This window comes from Cynocephalus volans, chromosome 3 (assembly GCF_027409185.1).
Source record: "Cynocephalus volans isolate mCynVol1 chromosome 3, mCynVol1.pri, whole genome shotgun sequence".
NCBI lineage: Eukaryota > Metazoa > Chordata > Mammalia > Dermoptera > Cynocephalidae > Cynocephalus > Cynocephalus volans.
The window spans coordinates 178,398,972-178,423,742 of NC_084462.1; the positions used below are offsets into that span (position 1 = coordinate 178,398,972).

The 24,771-nt window shown below is 50.4% G+C and overlaps 1 protein-coding gene across 5 annotated transcripts in view; it reads right to left on the reverse strand.

The window, feature by feature from the left end:
* BCL11B (BCL11 transcription factor B) overlaps nucleotides 1-24,771 on the reverse strand; it is an 89,394-nt gene that overhangs the window by 46,540 nt on the left and 18,083 nt on the right. For 2 of the 5 annotated variants that reach the window (XM_063091032.1, XM_063091031.1), the window contains exon 3: nucleotides 4,216-4,431. The exons of the other annotated variants lie outside the window; for them this stretch is intronic. In XM_063091032.1, coding sequence (XP_062947102.1) covers nucleotides 4,216-4,431 — 216 coding nt within the window. The remainder of the gene's footprint in view (nucleotides 1-4,215; nucleotides 4,432-24,771) is intronic. 5 annotated transcript variants of the gene reach the window in all.

A 24,771-nucleotide genomic window follows, 5' to 3' on the forward strand; every position in this document is an offset into this window, starting at 1 on the left:
AGGTATTCTTTTATCTTTATTGTCCCTTTAACCCATGCCAAGAAACCCCAGACTAGTTAAATAACACAGCAAGCACAATTTCAGTAGAAAAGTAAATTGAATTTAACTTTACAAGATTGCCCTGTGATTTCAGCATATACTAATGACTGCAACTGACTCCCTCTATTAAATCCAAACACTTCCACTTCCCTGAGCTGGGATCTTGTGTGTTCTTGCGTGAGACCTTGAACTTCACCAAGCGCATGTATTAATCACTACAGCTGATGACCATTTGCAGCTTTTAAATATGCAATGAAGTGTCTCAGTTCCTTTTCCACCTCCCAGTGCTGGTTCAGGATCTGAGCCAGCCAAAAGGCTAGCCACCCTGAAGAATGGAAAGCCGGGATACAGCTTGAAGTAAGATCCTGCACCGTGCAGGATGCATAACAATGTAACATCGTGAAACCCATTCTGCTTGTGCATGAATCATAGCTTCCATGGGGCTCTCTCAGGACAAGGCACTGTGCTCAGCACCTGGCCTATATGACCTCATGCAATCCTCAGAGTGTGTATTATCATTACCCATTTTACAGATGGAGAAACTGAGGAACAGACAGGGGAAATGACTTGTCTGACGTGACACAGCTGTACACCCCTGGGAATATGATACACTCTGATGACCACCTTCCAGTCGCGGAAGCCTCAGAACAGGGAAGGGTTCGGGGGAGCCAAAGCCCAGTGGTTTTCAAACTGTTCTCTGAATACCCCTCTCCCTGCCCTGGGAGACCTAGCCAAGCCCCACGCCCAGTCCATCCACAGCAGCTCCACATTGATGTGTTTCAGAGACCAACACAAGGAGCCTCATTTTTAAATGTTACATACATGCACATATACATATATATAATATATATTTACAGAAGGAGAAACTGAAGCTCAAAGAGAGGCAACGACTTGTTCAAGGCCACTGGCCAGTTGGAGTAAGGGCCAGGACCACAGCCTGAGACTCCTGGCTCCACAGCCACCTTACCAAATCCTCTACATGGAATCTCTCAGAGAAGAAATTTCAGCGCTCAGGAACATCTAGACTCAAAGCCTCACGTTTCAGCAGAATCAAAATGAAGCAGGGTCCCCCGAGTCCCTTCTCCCCACTGTTCCCATCAGAAGGAGGTTTGGGGTTGGGGTCCTGGGAGGCGGAGCTGTCTGGGATGCTGCTGGCCACACACAAACCTGTGCGGTCCTCTCCCCCATAAAATCACATCCTTCTATAAATAACTGTGAATGCGTTCACGGGCATGCAATTAACCTGTGTGAAGCACGTTTACACTGGAGTTTCCTGTATTAATTTGAAGAGATAGGTTCAATGAATCCCGATCCGAAGACGGACAAAACAAAGTGAGCAGGCGCCCTGCTCCGTCTTCACAGAGGACTGCTTCTTCCTAACGGGTTACTGGGAATTTAACGACTCCACTCCAACTCCTAATTAAACAGGCACTAAAAACATTTAAGTAAACAGCCCAGAGCTGCGGACAGAGACCACAAAGGGACACAAACCACTGGAATAGGATATTTTCAGGTATCGCAATTGATCAGAATATATGGTGGCCCAGCCTGGTGCAGGCTACTGAACAGGGGCCAAACGAAGAAACAGAACAGGACTGGACATCGGAGCAGAGAGCAGGAAGTAACAGCAGGCCCATCAGGACAGTCTCCTGCAGAAGGACAAGGGCCTCAGCCCCCTGGGGGCCCGACCCAGGAACAGGCCACTGCCCTTCCTCACTCCCCTCCCCAAGCACTGTGATCAAGTGTTGGGGCTCTGAGCCCTTGTAAGTCCTAAAATCCAAGAAGGCCTCCAAGCCAGAAGATGAGCCAGGGCCAGAGATGAAGCAGGTGTTGGGAGAGGGGCCCAGGATCAAATCCTATCTCTGCCACCTCCCCTCTGCTCTTCCTTACCCCACAAATCACCCTTACTGCAAGTCCCCATTCCCTCACCTCCACGGCCCACCAGACTGTAAGCTGTAGGAGGGCAGGACACCTCCCCACTGCCCTGCCCAACTTTTCCTTTGTTTGCATGGTGCTTACATACTAGGTGCCCAAGTAAAGGCTTTAAGTTGAAGAATGAATGAATGCATGAATGAATGAATGGATCAGAGCTATGAGTTCACCACTTCTGAACCTGGTTTTCTCATCTGTAAAGTGACGAGAGCAAAGTGTTAGGTTGCTGTAAGGATTAAATTTAAGAATGCCCACAAAATGCCTAGAGCAACCCAGCACATGCCTAGCTCGATACTCTGTTCATATAAGGACCCAGGTAGAGTACGTGAGGTCATGCTGATGGCAGAGTTCACCTAGAGCCAAGGCAATGGAAACATCATTCATCCTCAGTGGGAAGACAGGTGGCCTTGTCAGAAGGCACCCCAAGGACAAATCCCAGTTCTGCAACCTTGGCCTGGACACTCACCCTCCCCAAGCCTCTGCTCCCCCATCTGCAAAACAAGCATGGTAACAGCTCCTGCTACACACTACGCAAAGATGCTGAGAGGACCTGGCCACATCAGGGAGGTGCTCAGTCCCCTGGCTGGATCTCATCTACTTCAGCAGCTTCTAAGCAGGGCCAGAGCCAACACAGGGTTAAGCAAACCCCGGGTGCAGCTCTGGTGAGGAGATCATGTTTCTGCGCCACAGAACTTGACCGAGTCCAGTCATAAACACTCAGGCTGATCTTTGATAGCACAGCCCCCTGAGTAGTCGCAGGGACGGCAGCACTAATTACAGGAAGCCGTGAGAGCAGCACAGCCGCCCAGACAGAGCAGGCATCCCTCACTCAGCAAGCAAGGTCTTCTACAGACTCACAGAACAGATCTGCTCCATCGCCCTGGGGACCAGAGCGGCCCAGGACACAGAGCCGATTTCTTTGCAAGTGGTACTAACTCCTTCCTGAGTGATTCTGGTCTTCACTTTGTGCATTTAAGGCACAAGCCAGTAAGAAACCAGAATTCTCCTCGGAAGCCAGATCTTATGATGTCACCACTTGTCATAGATGGCAGGGGGTGGGGGAACTAAAGGCTGCAGGCCACCCCACCAGCAGAAGGCCCAGGGAGCTCTTGACCTTGCAGCAGAGGCTGCCTGTGGCTTTTTCCAAGTCTGTGGCTCCAACAGGGACCGTCCCTTGGGACAGCTTCAATTAAACACAAAACCTACCCAATAAAAATCGTTTTCCTTTCACCTCTCAAGTCAAGAAAATACCTGCACTGTGCTTGGTGACAAAGCAGGGACAAATCGAATCTGCCACAGCTCTGTACCCACCCTCTCCTTTCCTGGCCTCTGCCACGGAAAACAGGCCATAGCCACTCACCATGTGTGTCAGTGTCAGGATCTCGCTCCTACGGCCCCATTGTGGCTCACAGCAGGCCCTGCCGAGATGCCGCACAGGAGAGGCTGGGATGAGATCCCACAAATTTCCAGGGACCCCAGGCCGGAGCAGGAGTTTGGGTTTTGTTTGGGGACAAAGGGGGGTGTAGTGGAGGCCAGGTTGTGTGTGGCCACACTCCCCGACTGCCTACTGTGTGATAGACAGCCACACCGCCCTCCCGGAGGAGCAGGTAAGAGTCAGTGCAAACCCCAATGTGCAGGTCTAGGGTCTGGCCCAGAGCCAGGCACACAGTAGGTACTCAGCCCCTTGCCCCCACAAACACCCTGTGATGTTTCACTCCCTCCCATGGCCGCAGTTTGTTAAAAGGCTCCTTTTGAGTGACTTTTTTTTCTTAAACTTAAGAGGCAACACATTCTCCCAAAGAGAAACTCAGCATTTTGGGCGGCTCCAGCGATATACACAGACAACCATGGAATCTTCTCCTAGCTCTATGTTGGGGCGGGGCAGGGGGTGGTGTCTGGGGTGGGGGAAGGGTGGCAGTGGCAAGGGCAGAAGAAAACCTCAGATGTTAAGCGTTATCCAATTAAGCTTTAGCTAAACAGCCGGGAGAGATGAAATTTGGAGGCTGGAGAGGTGCACTCTGGGAGTGAGACTCTCAGGCTGGGGTGGGGGGAGCCGCCTGACCCATGGGGATGGGGCACTGGCTTACGGCTCTGTTGACATCCTTTACCACTTCCCCTGACACCCTACAAATGCTTTTTGGGTGGGGGTTTTGCTTCCTCCTGGGTTCCCACCTGCCCAGCTCTGCCCAGGACACATCCCGCCATCCCCGGGAGCCCACCCCCCACCGCGGCGGCGTCTGTTACCTGACAACTGACACTGGCATCCAAAGGGAGCCTCCATCTGCCCCTCACCCTGAGTGCCGTCGCCCGAGACAGGGCGCGCGCTGCAGCACGGCAGGGGGATGCAGGGCGGGAGGGCGCCCAGGGCCCGCAGAGGTGAAGTGATCACCGATGTGTGAGGGTGGGAGGAGGAGGCAGCTATGGGGGCCATCGCTGGCGGCTGGGCAGGCCTGCACGGCCCTGGAGAAAAAACAATAGAAAAGACTGGTCAGTCGGGCCCTGGACTGCACAGGGAGCAGGGGGTGCAGGGTGGGCCCAGGGCACAGGGCTGCAGGCTGCCCTCGAGGGAGGAAGTCCCAGGGGTGCCAGGCCCTGCAGGGAAGGTGACTGGGGCACAGGTAGGGCAAAGGGGCCAGGGAGGTGGGCAGGGGGCACTGAGGAGAGTCCTACTTCCACAGCTGCCAGGCTGGGCTATCTGGAGGCCAGAACCCCCACCTCTGTGCAGGGGACTGGGGCCAATAGGGGCTCTCAGGGCCCCACTCCCAGGAAGGACACCACATGTGGGAGCTTCTGGAGTGGTCTGGAGCAGATTCCATTTGGGAATTTGTTTCCAAAAATTTGGGCCACCCCTGCCCAGAAGAGTTAGGAAGCTCAGAGCCACCACTGTTTGCTACATCAGGATGGGCTGTTTAGCCAGGCTGGGGACACCTCAAGTCCACCTCCCAGTGTCTGGGCACTGGTTAGCCTCCCGCCTTGCTGATCGCCAGGTAGTGTCTCTCTCCAGCCCCAAGCACTGAGCATGCAGCACCCAAGCCCAGTGCCTTTCAGAAGGCTTTGACACGCCCCGCCCTGCCCGAAAACCCTGGCACTGCACACTCCCTTTTTAATGTCTCTACCCTGGCTTGGGACCCACCCCCTCACCATCTGCCTCAGCTCCGCCCAGCCCCACGGCTCACCATGGCTCCCCAGCAAGGCCTGCGTTTGATTTGGCCGTTTATCTTAAATGGCTAAGAGACCACCAGGGCAAAACATTTGTGTGAAGCCCTTGCCAAAACCACAAGTGAAGAAGCCCAAATTCCCTGGGTAAATAATTGAGCAGGGAGGCATCAGAGAGACAGAAAGAAAACATCAACAAGATGATGGGCAGCTGAGCCCGGCCAGCTCCTCCGGGGAGGCCGTTGACGCCCCACCTCCCAGCACAGGGCTGCCCGGGTGGGGATCCGCCCACCCTATGGCCCCCACATAGGACCCCCCCAGCCCAAGAAGAGCCACTGCAAGCCAGGAGACTACCAGTCTTCATTTGCCTGAGCTTCCTAACATGCCCTCAGGGGCAGGGGCTTAGGATACCCATTGCACAGACCAGAAGACTGATGGCATGACTGCAAGAAAATTGCAGACACCAGCAGCCAGCCCCGTCAAAACCCCAGCTTCCAGCTCCAGAACCAGAGCTCTTCCTCTGCACCCCTGCACCTCTTAAATGTGTGTTATCCAGGATCGGGGACATCAGAGTGCTTAAGACCTCTGGCATGAGGATTGGGGGCTGTCAGTGTCCTGCCAAGAGGCCAAAGCTAACACCAACACCACTTAGGCCCCTCTAGGCCAATGAATCCCACACTAGGCTAGGCCCTGAGTATTTCTGAGTGCGCAGCAGCCCCGGAAGGGCGTGGCTGAGGAACCAGTAAGCAGTTGCAGCAGAAAGCCACGTCCCAGATCTAGCACAGGCCCCCAAGGAAGGTCAGCAGCCAAGGCCAATGCTGCCTGCCTCCTCCAGGAAGCCCGCCCTGGCCGGTCCTTGACTGAAACCCCCAGCACTGAATACTGTGTGTTTGACCCTGCCCACTACTAGTCTCGAGTCCCCATGTGGGCCCTCCCTTCATACCACGGAGAGCTATGGATCATCCGTAACCATGACAGTGGCTTTGTGCCAAGCACCGCACAACCACTTCACTCAGCAAGGGAGACCATACCTGTTCCACGGTGGGGAAACTAGGGCTCCGGGGGGGCTGGGACTTGAATACAGATGTATCTTCAAAACCTGGCTATGGGCCAAGCCTGTGGCGCACTTGGTAGAGTGCTGCGCTGGCAGCGCAGCGACGCTCCCGCCGCGGGTTCGGATCCTATATAGGACTGACCAGTGCACTCACTGGCTGAGTGCCGGTCACGAAAAAACGACAAAAAAAAAAAAAAACCTGGCTATGTTCTGCTTCCTTCTAGGGGTACAGCTGGGGTGGGGTTGTGCAAGGTTACCAGGATGCCCCAGGATCCTGAGGGCAAGGGCCATGCGGGGGTGGGGGAAGCCTGAGGTCCTCAGGCTCAATCCAGCCATCAGCAGCTGCAAAAGGCCAAATCCAGGCTCTGGCTCCTGGGTTCTGGCTGAGTCTACAACACAGCTAGCACCACTTATCACGGTTGAGAAACCAGCAGGAGCACCTCTCAGCCTGGTAACAGATGTCCCAAGTGCTAAGGGAGCGGTCTAGCTACATCCTTCTCCTTCTGGAAAAGTCAAAGGTAGGGCTTAGGCCAGAGTCTATAAAGGCAAATTCATGAAACACATAATGCTCTGCATAGGGTGCATGGAGTGGGGAGCCGGGCCACCCCTGGACAGCCTTCCACAGGGCCTCATTAGGAACTCTGACATCGCTGAAGTCCACCTGCCCCAGGCACCGGTTCAATGGGGACAGGGGACGGCCAGCTGGATGAAGAACTTCTAACGTGAAGCTGCATGAGGCCTCTCTGGGGCTCTCCGCCCTGGGGAAGGTTTCCTCATTGGGGCAGCTTAAACCCAGAGCTCTGCCCAAAGGTGGAACTCAAGAAATCCTCTTCTGAAGCTACTGCAAAAGCCAAAGTGATGACAGTGGCCACATATTGTGTGATTCCACAGATGTGAAAAGTCTGGAATAGGCAAATCCGTGAGACAGAAAGTAATGGTTGCCAGGGGCTGGGGAGAAGGGTGTGAGGACTAGTGGGTACAGACTTCTTTCAGAGGTGATGAAAATGTTCTGGAATGAGACAGTGGTGATGGCTGCACAACACTGGGAATATACTCAAAACCACTGACTGTACACGTTAAAATGGTGAATTTTACATTACATGAATCTTAATGCAAAAAAAAAAAGGCCAAAGGGGAGGACTTTTTGTCTCTGGGTCTCAGCACCTGTCCAGACCACCTCCCAACCCCCACCCTTCCTCAGGGAAGGGGTATTTGCCTTTAGAAGTGTAGCCAGGAAATCTAGAACGCACTCAAAGAGCACTTGAGACCTGGTGACATAGACTATGCACCCAGACACGCACAGAGAAAACCCCCAGAGCTCAGAGAGACGTAGCCTTGGGGAGAGAGAGGCCTGGGTTCGAATTCCTCCTCTGTCAGTTCCTGGCCACTTCTCAGAGCCTCAGTGCCCTCACCTTTAAAGGAAGGGTCAGGACAACCCTGAGCCAGAGCAGGGCATCTCATAAACCATAAATAAATGGTCCCTATCTTTCATTATTCATTTTATTTTCACAGGCTAACAGAGCACTGGAAGGCACCCTACAAAGCCCTGCAAGGCACTCTTTAAAAAAAAAAAAAAAAAAAAAAAACACTTTCTTTTGAGGTCTAAACCAGTACCCCTCTGGAATTCAAACAGACCCACGTGCACCGAGGTATGTGGCGGGGGACACCAAGACGCCAGCTCAGCTTTATGTGGGATCCAGGTGGCTTAAAAATAAAACCCTAGCTGGCTGGATTTCTTATCATGGAAGTTCACTTTAAATAGGGAAAAAGAAATAAACAATTAACACCTATATTATCTCATGTAAGCCCAACAGCCTCCATGAGGTCAGTATTATGATCCCCCTCCCACAAATGAGGAAACTGAGGCTCAGAAAGGCTGAAGAAAGTGCCCAGGACCATGTGCCTTATGGAGCTCAGAAACTTCCTTCTCATTCTATGCATCATACAAAGACATACCCTCCCAAAAATGTCTAAAAATAAGGCCCCTAAAATGTCTCGTAAGCTCCAAAACAGGGTGTAAGATCATTTTTAATGCTTTCATGGGTTTTAAGCATTCTGTAATCCATGTCCCTTCTAGAGGGACCCTGCAGATGCTCCAGCTTCATGCCTCACACATGCGCACTAACCCAGAGAACACGCCCACCGCCTGTGAGCAAGTAGACACAGAAAGGCCTGGAAAAGCCCCAGCCTGGTTTTGAGGGGAACTGCGAGCCTTCCCCACCGCTGAATCCTGTGGGGCATCCCCTCCCAAATGAGAGGATTACAGACTCCATGTTCCCGGCTAGAGAGAGGTGGTCAGGAATATACACTGTGCAGGAGGTGTCTATTTTTCTCCCTCCTGGTGACTTTCAATTGATACGATTTTTAAGCCGAGAACTCCTACTGATAGTGCAGAAATGAGTCATAGATCAAGGAAGGAGAGACAGGGAGCCCAGTCTTGTGAGTAAGGGACACTGGCAAGGGAACCTGACAGTCCCCGAGCCCCCTCCCCCCATGCCAAGACATTAATTCTCACAAGTCGGAGAAAATTACTATGCATGAATGCAAAAAGCATGATCAGGAGTAATTAACATGGCTTCATATGCAAATTTTATTAATGCAGAAGTACAAAGTCATTATGCAAATGAAACTTACGTCAACTCTCTTGACAAATATTCATCTCTGAGGCTCAAGTTTCTCCCTTTTTATTTATTTATTTAATTTTCTCTCTCCCCCCATCCCTTTTATCCTGGGTTGTTTTTTTTTTCTCTCTTTTTGGTGTAGGGAGAGGACGTGGGAAGGGAGGTGGTAGTGGTGGCTGCTACAGCGGCAGCAAGCCACAAGACTGTTTGACAAGTTTGCAAAGTTGTTTTTCAACCAGAGAAATGTATTCCTGCATTGTTGATTTTTTTTCTTTTCTTTTTTTTCTTTTTCTTTTTTTGGTTGTTGGCAGGTACAAGACAGCTCATAGGAGAAGGGGGGGAAAATTAAAAAAAAAAAAAAAAAAGCTCTGGGCAGCAGGCAGCCAATCAAAACGCCAGAGCCTGTAATGAGGGCGATTGATGGCTGTTTGGCTTTTACTGCAGGGTAATGAACTAGAATCCAGTCTGAGGAGGGGGGAAAATATGAATATTCATGAGACTGTGCTCCTGCCTTTGATGATTAAAGAAATTTTTAATATTCAAATAAGCGCTTGCCAAGTGATTAACAAAGAACAAGCAAGCAGAAATATGGAGATGGGGGCCGGGAAGGATTTAAGCGGTGAACACACTGCAGGAAAAGCAGCCCCAAATTTCATAAACAAGATAGGCACATAACCCAAATCGCACGCGGGCAAATAAAAACATTTCTCTCCGATCGCTTAAATATTTTGCCAGCTACTTTGTCTTAAGGATGATAAAAAATGTTACGTATTGAGGGACGGGGGGGGGCGGGGAGGACAGACATGGCATGAAGTCAAGTGCGTTGCTCACATTTAAGGACCATTACCCTGATCCTAGCCCACCTCCTCCCACCCCAACGGGAAATTAGGGTTCTTTTTCCGGTTTGCTAGAGAGACAAGATGGGGGAAGCCGGCAGACTTGGAAACCCAGCTCTTGAGATTCAGGCCTGCCTGTTTGGGGCACCGTGTCGCAGTGATCTGGCCTGGGTAGGCACAGCCATACCTGTGCTCGTTTGTTGCTTCTAGGGGTGGGGGATCTGACCACTGGTGCCCACCGTCTGGAGAGCCCAGCACCTCCTCAGACTCAGGCCCTGGTCTCAACACATACAGAAGGTGGTAACAGAAAAAACCGAGGGCTTGTCTTGAGAAATTGGAAGGACTCAGACCTTCAGCACAGGGCCTCGGCCTGGGCAGCATCAGAGCCAAAAAGACCGTGGGACCAGCTGCCACCGAGGAAAAGTGTCTCCACCAATCCCGCAGGCTCCACTAGCTGTCTGCGAAGGCCGCACGCTCATATTTTAACAGCTCCACCATGGGTTCACATTGAAGCACATAATAACAGTATTAGCTGGTAAAATGATCCTGCAGTTAAAATACATCTAATTAGCAGCCGATGACATCCATTTTGGCAATTTCCTATTTGAAAGAAGTGGAGTGCCACCTTAAATGAGACAGGCACTGGGTACTCACCCCACAAGACCTGGCCTTCCCACCATTTTTGTCTCTTTCTCTCTCTCCCTTTTTTTTGGGGGGTGGGGGCGGGGAGGGAGTGGCTGAGACAGCAGGAATGGAGACGAAGGACTCCAAGAAGCTTTCTTTGTTGCTAAATTTCAGAGCTACGCAGGCCTGGGGGAGAGGGGTACTCAAAAAATAAATTCCTTCACTCCACAGGTATTATTTTGTTTCTTTTTCTTAGTTTCTAATCACCAAGGTCTGTAAACCAGGGAAGACTGGAACTTGCTTTCCATTTCATTGTAAAAAATATAATAATAATAATAATAATAAACAAGGCAGAAAAAGAATTCCAAGCATTTATAGGAACACCTCTAAGTTGCCATGAAAACCTACAAGTCCAGGACAGATTCCCAAGACAGGACCAGAGAGTGAACCAGAATGTGGTGTGGCTCAGCTCACTGCCCCAGAGCACTGAGGGACCTAGAAATTCTACACCTGAGTCCCTCTGCTACTTCTGGATTCCGTTCTAAGTCTGGCACGCCCAACAGCCATCACAGGTCTCCAGTCCCTTGCTGCCATGGGTTTGGGTTTGGGGGTGCCCCGGGTTTTGTTTGCTTTGAAAGAAAAGCAGTGAAAAGGGAAAATGGGGTGTCACGAGGGTTTGCACAGCTGTGTTGAAAGAGTTCCTTCAGGGTCATTACACAGGAGACATAAAAGCAGAGGTCAAATCCACGTCTGGCCTTTACGCACGCAGGCTGCCCGCTGAAAGACAGCAGCCCTTGCAGGTGGCTGGGGAGGGAGGGAAGTCAAACGCAAGTAGAAGAAGAGCTTTGCCTGGCTTCCTTCCTCCACTGCCTGGGCCCGGCTGCACTTAGAGAGGGCCACCGCAGGATACCAGGCAGCAGGAAGGGAGACGGACTTGCCAGGGGCCTCCAGGAATGTGGACAACTGCTCATGAGGCCGCCCCCATTACCATTTCCCCAGATGACCACTCAGAGACTCCCACTCGCCACCCACAGCCCTGTGTGGACACCAAGTCATTTTCCTGCACCCACCGCGAGAAGGCTTGGCCACGGAGAAGAGGCAGGAAACACATCTTTTGGAGCACCCCAGGCCAGGCTGCTTCCTCCAAGCTCCACCCTCCTTGAGCACTCCTGAAATCTGTCGCAGTGAGTCACCGCTCAAACTATTTTCACTCCCCAACATGCTGCCCATTGAATGCATCCCAGAAAAGGGAGAGGCGAGGCAGAGGAACGGTCGTGCCCCCCAACGACACTATCAAAACCTGTTTTCATCCTTCCAACAGGGCTTGGAGAGAGAACGTCCTCCCCAGCAGCTGCATCTGGCAATTAGAAGCCGGCGCGCACAGGCACACCCCTTTGCCGGGGTCCAAAAGCACCTGTTTCGATGGCTGCCAACCCCAATTTCCTCAAGATGCAAGCAGCTGAAATACTCCAGGGCAGCAGATCCCCTTTCTGCACCCTGGGCCAAGGATCAGTAAGGTTACGTTACAAGTTCCAACACCTTCTATGGCCTTCCAAAAGCCCCCACCGCCCACCCCCGTGAGAGAGAAGAGATTTCAGGTGTTGCTGGGGAGGAAAGGTGCCCCTGAACCAACTTCTGTGAACCACTCAGGGTAACGTGAAGGGAGCTGACCTTTCCACCCCCTAAGCAGGCACCTACAGGGGAAAACACGCAGCATGGACTCTTCTTTTCCCTCTCTCTCGGGGAAACCCCCGGAGATCTCTAAACTACTGGAATGCAAATAAACCACCACAACTTGTCCTCCAGCCGGGATGCTGAGGCACAGAAAAACGAATATGTCTCCTCTGGGGTGACCTCAGCAGGCAGAGTCCACCAAATTAGGGCCCATGATCCTGGAATGGATAGGCCTGGGGACAACAGAAGGTGAAGCCATGTGTTTCACTAGCTAGAAAAATGTGTGTATGCACATCTATTATATATGAGATTGTGTGTGTATATATATGCACATACACACACACAAACACACATATATCAGCAACATGGGCATGTTAAAATGCCTACATGCATACTCCGGAGTCTACAGAGGCCAAGGACAAACTGCTGGATGAATTCTCTGAATCTCACAGACAAAAACAGCTGGCCAATACCTAGCGGAGGAATTTCCCCTTTTCCTCTGATTTAGGCCTTCTGATCAGAAGCTGGGTAGCTGCTTCAACCTTTCACAGCATCTGCCCTCAAACACAACTAATCCAAGATCCTTCTATAATTTTATTTTCAATTGCATCCGGAGCCACAAACAGTATACTACACATATTTGCATGAAGCAAAAATGCAGTCTATAAACTAAAGTAAAAAGCTGGTTAAAAGCACTTGGATTCCAAGCATGAAGCATTTGGGACTTGGGGTCAGGACCCTGCAGCCCTTTCCCAGATGGAACATAGGAGCCAGACTCCAAAGACAAGCATGGCCAGGCATCCCTTACACATGTCCCTACTTCCCCACTCATTTAGAGCTGGGGGGTGGGGGGATTCCATAGTGGAGACAGAAGTCACATGACACATGAGGGAAATAAACTGGTAAAGAGTCTTCAGACCTGACACCTAGAGTGAGTTGTAAACTCAGGCCATTTTTTTCTTTCCCCCACCATCCACTGTCCCTGACCTCTGAGGAATAACCTGGAAAAACTGAATCTCAATGCTTGTTAAAAATCTGGTCCTCCATAAAGCATGTTTAAAAACTGGTGAGTTCAGGAAGTTGTTGTGGTTCGAAGGACCCACAAACTCCAACGCCAGCTTTTGCTCAACCGCCATGCGCAGACAGAACCACGGAATAAACAGAAGGGGTGGATATGAACTGTGAGAATCCCAGAGAATTAAGAATGAAAAAAACACAGGCCAGCCAACAAAAAGAACATAAAGAAAACGAAGTGCCCAGCAAGGAGGTTATTGCGATGACTCAAGCCCGGAGCAGCCAGGAAAGGGGACTGAAATTCCAGGTGCAGATGGAGTTGTGGGTTTGAGGAATTTAAGCGTCATCAACCTTTTTAAGATCAGACCATAAAATTCTACCTGGGCAGTAAGGGAATTTGCAACCACAGGGCCAGCAGGATTTCTTGTTTTAGATGGAATAGGAATAAACGTGGTTAGTATAAGATTTTTAAAAAGGAAAGAAAGAAAAAAGAGAAAAAATAAAACTGTCAAAAAGGGAACCCTGCTATAGTTTAAATGCATGTTTTGTTTTTGCTTGCATTTATTAGCATTATAGGCAATTGATCTCTACTATTGTAATAAAAAATCCCCTGGCTTTTACTGAGGATTGCGTCTTTTTTTTTCCTTTCATTTCTTTTTACCTTTTTCTAATAGACATATAGAATATTGAGTCTTACTGCTTTGCATCACGTAAGAACAAAATCTTTCTATGGCCTCTTTATGTTTCTAAGCCAAGTCTGAAATGTCACTGACTAAAAAATTGAACAGGCCTGTAATTACTTTCAACAAAGTAGTACCTTTAACTCAGTTTTCTGTATGTAGATGGCATTTAATATACATATTGTGAGCCTTCTTTTCAGCACGGGTAGCATTTGACGGCAAAAATCATAAATTTTCTTCTAAGGGATCAATCTGACAGCCACCTTCTTATTTTTTGATGTGAAATCTATTTTCATCTCCTAACACACCGGTGGTGACATGCCGTGTGTGCACAACAAAATTTGTAAAAATTAGCACTTCGTGGGATTAATTTAATAAAGATTGTTAGCACATTAACACTAGTAACATTGCTCCTAACGATTCAATCTAGCCACGCTCGCGACGCCGCTTGTAACAGAGGTTTACGTTCAGCTGAGGTTTATACCGCTATTTAATGTAATTAAAGAAACCGGCAGTGCAGTCCTCAATGGAAATATTTCTATTGCATAGTATTCCCATTAGAAATTGGGGGCAAATCATAGCACGCTGACTTTGATTTTGTTGTAATTTTTTTTTTCCTCAGCTGTCTGAAACAGCTGATGTGCTGGACCTCAGCCCTCACAGCAGAAACCCTGAAAAAGATTCCGTGACAAGACAAGCCTCACCTCCCTACAGAAGTACCCGGCGTTTACTTGACACTTACTTGTTTTTGAAACTGTTTCTTTAAAAAAAATTTTTTTTTTTTAATCTACAGCCTATATGTAGCTATAATTATCCAGGATGTTCTCTGCCCATCTTGAAAATGACTTTTCAGATACCCCCAAACCGACATTGGGGATGACGCCAGAGGAAGGGAGGCCTCCGTGGCTGTTCTTATATATAAACGATGACACTGTAACTAGGACCCCAAGCTCCAAATCCAGACAGGGAGGAGACTCTAACTGTAACCTCAGAGGAAGAATGCAACGAGTCTGCTCAGGAGGCCTCAGAACTAAACAGATACAAAATCAAAAAGAAAAAGAGAAAAAAAAAAAAAATCTTTGCACCCCATCACCAAAATGGCAGAGAAAATTAAGTCTTGGGAAACCTGACTCAGCTCTCTGGGCCCAGAGCAGCCTCTCAGGCTCTGACGGCTGCCTCCTGCCCTTGGAGCGGCCAAGTGCAAACAAAAATGAGACCTTTCTTCTCTAAACCTGCTTGCTGCACGTCCCTGTGCTGCAGGGGTGAGTGGGTAGCTTTTTTTTTTTTTTCCTTCCTTAAGTGCATTTTAATACCCTTATTCTACATCCTAATTTCTTTGAAAAAAACATCAGTGTCACTAAAAAAACGTCACTCTGTTTTGCAAAATCCAGCAGCTTCCTTGGCAGCGAGAAAGGCTGGCTGGCATTATCCCCTCATTTGACAAAACTACTATTTCTGGGCATGTGCTCAAAAACAGGTAGGAAGCAAATGCTGAGAAATAAGGAAGTAAAAACAGCCAACAGATTTTTCACTACCAAGAACGCCAAGCGTAAACATGATTTATTTAGCTGTGTTTAACGTGTCTGTCCTCCACTCGACTACAAGCCCACTTGAGTTTAAGGGAAGTGTGGGTAGGAGGGCACAGGAAAAGGGGAGTGGGGGGACAATAGGGGTGGGGGGTGGGAGAGAGGCCCGCAGCACTGTAGAAAGAGTTCCTGAGCGGTTCGGTTCAGAGTTTTAGGAGAACAAGAATCTTCTATCCCAAAATACTTGCATGTGTCAAAAGAAGGCAGCACTAATCTGCTGGTTAATTAACGAGCTGCCACTAACAAAAGATGGAAGACCCAAATCATACAAACAATATTTACATGGGCGTTGCATAATCTGGTCGCCTGCTTCCCTACCTTTTTTGCAAACCATGTGGGCTGGGTGCAGCAACGAGGAGGAGAGGCCCACCAGGTTAGGAGGTTACGAGTGTCCCAATTCAGCCACGGGGGACAGAGGGAGAAATATCACTACCTTCCTCGCCCATCCTTGCATGCCCACGTGGAATTTACTTAGATCTGTATCCAATTAAGAAGCACCAGACAGCTCTGGCTCCAAGCCCACACCAACACAGACTCGGGGTATCTGCCGTCCCCCATCCCACCCGGTTCCAGCTCCAATGCCAGGGAACAAGGGCTCTGTCAAGGCCCCCCGTGGAGAAGGCAGAGTGCCACACTCACCCACTGCCACCCCAGAACCCAAGCCTGACATCTTGGCCCTGCCAGGGTGAATAAACCAAATCTATAGAGAACGTATCTGGATTTCCTAACTAGAGAGACTAATCCAGAAGTTATTCATATTAAAAATCCAATTCAAGTCATCCAGCATTTGCTAGAAAAAAATAAACCAAGCCTCTTCGAAAGAAAAACAAAATCAAAAAAGTAACATGGAGCCCCACCAGGACACCTGAGGCCCCCTTCTTCCCAGTGCGGGTACCACTTTGTAGCAGCCAGCTGTGTACTCTATGGGGATAAATGCCAATTTTTGTTAGCTCTGAAAGGTGGCGGCAAAAGGAAAATGAGAATTTCCTGACCAGTCTGCACTAAGTTGCTTCCTCACCTGCACCTAGCAAAACTGTGCACTTAAAGGCTGCCTGCTGTATGCATTACTCCCCAGTCCAAGTCTATATTTCCCCTGTCCAACTCCTCTCCTTTTGGGGCCAGAAACCAAATATCAGGGGAAAATACCTTTTCTGGTATATCCCAGTCAAGGGCCATAGCAACACTAATCAGTGTTAGGATTCTAAATCATGTGACGGTCCCCAACAATAATAAGGAGCTGGGGGGAGCAGTCCTCTAAAATGAATGGGGGTGGAGGAGGGGTGTTTCCTATTGGTATTAGGTTACGAAATTGACAATCCTCCCCCCCAATGTCCTCTCAAAACCCCTAATTCTTCCTTCTTGAGTTAAAAATGACACCCTATACAAGCAGCTATTTGATTCCATTCCCCTTTGAAATTAGTCACCCTGCCTCCATGGACTGAACAATAACAGTCTCCATTTTTATGATATCTTTGAAATCAGCAATTGCTTCATTCCTACCAACTGGTTTGTTTTCATATCTGGATGCTGACAGGAAAGTAAACAATTGGCTATCCCCATTTTATAGATGAAGAAACTAACAGATGAACTGGTTTGCCCTGGGCTGTTTAGAGAGTAAATACATTTGAGACTATGCAAAACCCCATGCCAGCCTCTCAATTCTGATGCTTTAACACTGCGGCGGCCCCTGACACTCCAACAACAACAAATATTTACTGAATGTCTAGCCAGGATTCAGGTACTGCTCTGGGAAGCCAAACTTGCAGAAAATCCTCTAAGAAAATCTAGATTTCTCAAAGCAATAAAACTGAACATGCTTAACAGCACCGCCAAAGGAAGCATCCCCAGGATCACATTGGCTACCAATTCCACTGGTATTTCCACATGATCCAGCTGACAAAAATTCCCCATCTCCAAGCAAATCTCTCACACACTGTTCCTGAACAAAGCAAGGCAAATGTACCTGTGCCCTGCAAACACATCCCAGGGCTCAGTACAACATACCACGAGACAGCCCACCTGCCACTCAAGCACTGAAAGGTGTGTGCCCTCCGAAGAAGCGAGAGCACCCTGGGGGCTTCGGGCTCTTCTGGAGGAAGATTCTGGACAAGAACCTTCCACAATTCTGCCCCAAGCTTAACCCAAATCTAGAGGGAGAAATCACACCTAATTTCTGTCACTGTTGAGTTGTCAAAATAGAAAAAACAGAGATGATAAGTTGGCCTCCTCGGAGTCACAGACATCAAGTCGGACAACCACAGGTTACTTGTCTTTCAAGCAAGACATGAACAATTAACTCCACACACACCTTGTCTCCAAAAATACTAAAATGTACATCTCTCTCAACGAACTGCAGAGACCTCGGATGGGGCCCCTCCAACACACACACACACACACACACACACACACACACACACACACATAATTAGTGTTTCATCTCTCTTTCTGTAAAGGAATCCGGTAACATAAATATTAATCACACACAAGAATCTGACTTTTCGTCTTGGGCCATTATGAGTGCCGGATTGTGATCTTTACCCATATTTACAGATATTCAGAGGCAGATTCTATCTTGTTACAACTGTTATAAATGGACGTCTGAGACATCAACCAGCAAGTTCAGGCAGATATGAAAACCTTCCTGTCCAGGACTGGCAGTGCTTTGAGTTCCCTCGTGTTGAATTTGTTACCTGTTCCGTAGGCCTTTCAAAGTACAAACTGACAAATACCTTCAGAGTCCTCCACCAGAAAAGCTAGCTGCTCAAAGTTGGGGTTAGCTAAATCTGAGAGTTCTTAAGATTAACTCTTATTCAAAATGCCACGAAGGCATTGTTTACACAATACCTTAGTCCTGAGAGCACAAGAGGTGCAATGTACTGTTTCCGACCCATATATATGTATGTACTTGACTGTTGTTAAAGCAAATCTATTCTGTTTGGTTCAGACTTATTTCTGAATACGGAAAATAGAGATGTGGTTCCAATCCTAGGTTGGAAAAGCCGTCATGGTGAAGGTAAACTTTTAATCTTCTACAGGCAAACAGCATACATTTTTCTTTCCAGAGTAACAGCTTTGGAAAAATGCTTGAACATTTTCTTAAGAGCTTTGTGGTAGACACATTTATTGGGCGTCCAACTACTGCTTTTCTGGGTCTTTAAGGGCCTGTCGGAGTGCTTTAAACAATTGGAAGCCAATTTTTAAGAAGGAAAAATAGAGACTCTTAGCAAGGTGACCATTTGCAAACAAATTCTCTTGGGGGGGTGGGTATTGTAAGAGAAGTCGGGGGCTGGAGTGAGGACTGACATTAATTCCCTGTAATTCTACCAGGCTTTGTGTCTCTCTCTAGCGGAGGGTTCCATTCCCACACAATTGGGAAAATACTTCTGTCCTCGAGTGTTTAAAATCCCAGCCCCAGGATTCCCTCTAGAAGAGCAGGCTCCCTCTCCTGCCCCTGGGGGCAGGAAAAAGGTTCCAAAGAAAATCCCTTTTGGACAGGACTGTCTCCCCAGCGTGATCATAAAATGTACAAGGGAACTCTGAGGCTCCTTCCGTCCGGGCCTCACCTGGATCCAGGGAACTGCCCGGCTCTGTCGGACCAAGGACGGGGCGACCCTTCAGAGCAATGGCAAGGATGTCCGGACGCCCCCAGGACCCGGGACAAATGCCACCCCAGCCAGGAGACCCGCCCCTGGCGCGCGGCGGTTTCGGGCAGGGGGCCACTGGCGGGAGTTTTCAGGGGGCCTGAAATGCAATTCCCCCTTCCCAGGAAGGGCGCGCGCCCAGAAGCCGGGGAGGGGGGCACTGGTGGAGCAGGGGCGGCCCCGCGAGCACAAAGGGGCTCCGGGCCGGCGGCCTCCCCGCCCTTGACCTTGGGTCTCCGCCTCCATCCTTCTCCGCCGGCTGCCGCGGAAGGGGGCTGGCCCCGGGCCAGGGGCGTGCTCGCCCGGCTGTGCTGGGCAGGGGACCAACAGGGGGCCGATGAGGGGCCGACAGGGGACAGGGGCGGTGGGGAGGAGGAGGGGAGGAGGAGGCGGGGTGCGGGAGGGGCTCGGCTGAAAGACTCAAGGGCTGCAGAGTGGTACGAGGAAACGTGCGTTCCAACCGCTTCGGGAGCGGGTCCGACGCGACTCCCATTCGCTGCACGCCCCCCGCCCCCCAAGGCAAAAGTTGCACGGAGGAAGCCGCCTCCCCGCGGCCAGCCCTTCGACTCGCCCACCCCCCGCCTTCTCGGACCCGGGCCGAGAGGGGGAAGGGAACTGTCAGGAGAGGAAGAAAGGAGCGCGCCTTCCCGGCGAGGCCAGACGCGGGCAGGGTCAGCTGCGCCTCCGCCCGCCGCTCGCCTCCCGCTCGGGCAGCTGGCCCATTAAGCCCCCGAATTATGCATGGGCCTGGCGCCCCCTCGGCCCTCCCGCCCCAGTTCGGCACCATCAACGCGCGCGGCGGGCCCGGGTCCCGGACAGCAGGAAGAGGTGGCCGATGGGCGTAGAGCCGCGCGCCCCGGGCGCGGGCTGGAGACGCTGTGGGCGAGTGGGGACAGTGCTGGCCCGGCGGGAACCGGGGCCGGCTGGGGAGGGGCACCGCCCGCAGGGGAGACGCCCCGGCGCAATTTCGAAGTTTCCTAAGTGTCCGCACCAGGCCGGGTGCAGGGTCCGAAAGGTGCGGGCCGCCCCCGCACCCAAAAGCCCATAGTGTGCTCCGGCTTGGAGAGGCAGCGGGGACTCATGGACCCCCAACCTCAGAGCCCTTGGAGGCTGGGGCCTGAAGTCAGCAGGGCCGGAGGAGCTCTGTCCCTGCCCCGCCTGGCAGGCGGCTGGGGGTCGGGTATAGTCTACGGGGGGGTGAGCAACGCCTGGGGCAGGAAAGGGGGCCGGGTGGGGGGAAGGGTTGCTGGAGGTCGGCGGAGGGGGCCAGACGAATCTGCAAGTTGCAATCGTCGGGGCACACGGGAAACTGCGTGAGTGGGGCGGCGAGTGGAGCCTGGTTCCATGGGAGCGGGGGAAGGGGTTCAGCGGCGGAGCTGGGAGGATTTCTATGTCCACCCCCGAGACGACGACGCAGGTCCCGGTGTGCCGCGGCTCTCGGCCTTCCACACCTCCCACTCTGGTCAATACCACCCCGACAGCGCAGTGTGGCGGCGCTTTGCTGCCTCGAGACCCCGTCTGTTTCTAGAAATGATCTTTCTGTCTCTCCGCTTCTCCCCAAAGCAAAGTCCAGGTCAGGAAAATCGCATACTTCTTTCTTCCAGCGAATAAAGTCGCCTCGTTTGCAGGGAAAGTTTTACAAGCCAATGATGCAGGGAGAAGACCACACTGTTTAGGTTTCTTAATTGGTTGGCTTTGAACTCTCGGTGGGAGGGGAAAAGAACCTGCTTAGCCTCAGAGGAGAATTTGGTTTTGCGGGGTCAACCTACCCCAACCGTTTTTAGCCTGTTGCTGGGGACAGGAAGGGGTCACCTGAAGGTTTGTCCTATTTTCTTATTAACAGAGAAGAATCCTGACAGTTGCTGCCACACTGAGCCCAGAACAGGCAGTCCCCAGCCCCCAGCACCAAGGGAGGACCCCCCAGCACCAAGGGAAGACTGTGGAATCCCTTGCTGTGAGGCCACATGCTCCAGAAGCTGAGCTATGCACAGAAAGACTTTGGAACAAAGCCACTTTCACCACTACTTGCAAGGAGGCCTTTGGCATCTGAAGTCAGGAGGTTGCTCTGTGTTTCCCGGCCACACTGCCCAATTGGGCAGATGTCCTCACTTGCGCTCCATCACTTGGGGCACAGCCCAGGCACTGGGGCTGCCAGCCCAGCCGGCAGGGCTGTGTGCATTTGGGTTCATCTCGGGTGCGCCCTGACCCACGTGGCTGTTTGCCCACACCACTGAGCCTGTGTCCACACCTGCTACCTGAAGGCCAGGGAAGCTGCTCGGACACTCAGCCCTGGGGCAACAGCCCTGATCAAACATTGCCTTGATGGGCTGTCCTGGGCTAGGAGGTTACACTGCCCTTGGCTGGTGAATCTGAATAGCTGCCTTCTCCTTTCCACAACAGGTATGGGAGAGTCTGACTTTTTACCTCCAACAAAAGGCCTTGTGGTTGCTATTTTTCACCCTGAGGAGTCCTGGGTCTCTCTTAGCAGCAGGCAGATGCTTCCCCAGACCTGTGGCTCAAGAAGAGATCCCACCTCTCTCCTTCCCAGCCCTCCCCGGCCACATTCCTCCCCTGAGCATAGACTTCTCCTTCCTGAGCCACCAAGGCCCTCCAGATCAAAACCAGCAAACCATCAGGAGAGCACCTAGGAAACCCACTTACAAACAAAATTAAACAAAGCCTGTGAAGCCTTGCCTTCTCCAGTAAGGCCTCCTCTCCCCTGGGTCCAGCTCAGGGCCTCCAAGTCCCAGTCACGCCCTGTCCTCTGGAAGCTCATGCTTAGGTCACTGACCACCACCTAGCAATGTGTGGGCCAGGGTAGGTCCAGATTTTGTGGGGCTGGAGCTCAAACTCTGTACCAAATTCTCCCAGAAGAATCTTCACAGCCTAGCGCAGAATGGCCTTGTTGATCTTCCAGTGTAACAGTTTTCATTGTCAGCCACTAATTTCTTCAGAGAAAACTTACTTCCTAAGCCCAAGATGCAAAAAATGAGGAAAGTCAGGGTTGCTGGGTAGAAAAGGATTTAGGGGGATTTAAGCGGAGGCTTCCCCCCACCCTCCTGCCTGGCTCTTGCAGCTGTTGGAAACTACTGGTGGCTCCTTCTCACATTTCAGTCTGGGGGTTAGGCCCAGAGATGGGGAGGGCCTGCTCTAGGTCACACAGCATGTCAGCCACATGACAAGGACACCACCCCACATCTTGGGACAGAGACCACCATCCCTCCCCCTCCCCACCCCGGACCCAGGAGGACCACCTGCCTGTTGCTACCTGACTGGGGGAGGGGAGTGGGGAGTCAGCTCCTCACAAGATGCATAGTTGAGACACAATCCATAGACTGGGCAGGACAGATGCTTCTTTCATCCCACTCTGGACCCCAAGTCCCATCACAGAGTCACCCTCATAGTGGAAATCACTCTGCCTGGTTAGAAGCAGAAGAGGCTTGCACCAGCCACAATTAAAGAAGGGCACTATCCCTCGGGAGATGACCCAGTGAAGTCCCAATACCTCCCTGGGAAGTTGGGAGCCTGGTTTCTAGGCACAGCCAAGCCTCCGACTTGTGGGGAGACTGTGCCAGGTACTTAACCTCTCTATGACTCGGTTGCCTCATCTGCAAAATGAAAGTAATATCTGATTTACCACCTTCATAGGTCAGAGAGAGGGGATGGGAAGGTTAGATGAAATACTGTATAACCACGGCATCACCACGGGGAAGAGCGTGACTGCCAGAGTTGACACCCTGGGACCCTACTCACCGCTGTGTGACCTTGGGCAAATAACATCTCTGTGTTTCAGTTTCCTCTTCTGCAAAGTGGGGTTGATACTAGCACCTGCCTCACAGGGTTGTAGGAAGGATTAAATCAGTTAATATTTGCAAAGCTCTTAGGACAGTAACTGGCACATAGTAAGATCTAATAAGTATGTCTTACATTAAAAATCCAAATATAAAAAACTCAATCTCTTTGTTTCCTCAGTGAAAAGATGACCCCAAGGGCACAGGGGTGACAGCCAGGATACCTTATTCACACACATTACAAACATACAGCCCACTCCTAACAGATTCTAGAACTAGTGGTTATGCATTAGTCAGGTATGAAAATTAGTGGGGGAAAAAAAACCTGTCAAATGCCTAATAAAAAACTTAAGTCAACTGCTAACTATTTACTGTCAAATAAAAAAAACCTACTAATAATAATAACTGAGGCTGATTGTTGGTTCAGTTCTGCCCTTGGGATCCTCTCTCTCTCCCCCCAACCCTCCTCCCTTTCCTGGAGTGCTGCTGGAAGTATGGAACCACCTATGTAAATCAGTAAACAAGGTCCCAAACATATTTTTTAATCCAGTAAAACTTTCAGCTGCAACTCAGTGCTAAAGTCACGTACTGTCACTGCTGACACTCTGCTCTGGTTTTTACAGTTTACACAGTAGCTTCCATCTCCCACCTTCCTGGGAGGCCAGCAGGACAGGAATGGCTCACCCCCAATTACAGGTAAGGCAACTGGCACCCCATAAGGTGAAATGGCTTACCTAGAGCCACAGGGCTGGACAGCCTGGTATGACAAAAAGTCACCTGTCCTGACTCAAGATAATTGGGATCTGGACTCAGGTCTGCCAGTAACTGGTTATGTAAGCTCAGGCAAGTCACTGAACAGGTAAGAATGGAAGGGATCCTTCCAGCTTAGACTAGGAGGCCAGAAACTTCCTTTGCATGCCACTGGTGGATTTCTATTATTAACAACAGCCAACAACCAACAGGGACTTATTATAGATATACATTGTCTAAATCAATTTTTATAACAAGCCTGAAAGATAAGAAAGATTATCTCCATTTTATAGGAAACTGGGACTAGGGGTCTAGAGGTAATATCTGCCACCAATGGCTCCTCCAGCCAGGCAGGCAGAGTTAGAACACCCCTCCCTAAAAGCCTCCATATGCCTCACTATCCGAGGAAGCCAGGCAGACACGGGTCTGACTCTGATTTGCTGTGTGACCTGGGGCAAGTCCCTTAACCTCTCTGAGCCATGACTCAAAGTGGGGTTAGAAATATCTATTTCAAGGATAAAGAATTAAGTGAGAGAACCCAAGAGAAGCACCTAGCACAGTGATGAATACCAGGTAGAGCCCCTTCTCCACCACCTGCCAGCCCTGCCTGAGCTCTGCGGTCTGCCCTGCCAACACCCAGCCCCCAGGCCTGAGCCCAGGACCGTGTCTCTCAGACAGAACACTGCACTATTCCTTGTGCAGACAGACCTAATAATTAGCTGTCATGATTTAATAATAATAAAAAAGATAATCCGTGCCACAACACACATGGATTTAACTAATCTTAATTTGAAGGAAAAATAACAACTCTAAATAGATCAATTGCAAGTTGTTTAAGACAACCTGTGAGTGGGGTTTATCTCCAGTTTCCAGCACAAACTAGTTATTTAGCTTCTCCCACTGACCAATCTAATTTTTTTTTTTTTGACATTTATTTTACTTAGTTTTAAAAGTCTGACACAAATATTCTCAGAGAAACATGTGAATACTGGGGCTCATCAGAAGCCCTTTCCTACAACACATTTTACTTGGCAATAGATCACTAGGACCCCAAACCAAGCGCCCCTGTCTGTGCCCTGCTTGCTACAAGAATCCCCCAGGTGCATCCCTGGCCCTCCCCGGGTTCCAGATGAAGATGTATAGAGCAGGCAGGGACATCGCAGCAGGGACTGCCTGCCACCTCCAAGCCCAGGGGGATCTGCCACCTCCTGTCACCTGCTGCCTGTCTCCTGAACTTCTCCAGAAAACTGACATTCGGGGTCTGGAGAGGGGAGGGAAAAAAAGGCAAAAGGCAAGCCTATGAGTGACAGCTGATAGCTAATTCCTCCCATTATGGCTTCATTTGGTTATGGAAGAGGTGATAACACACAAAA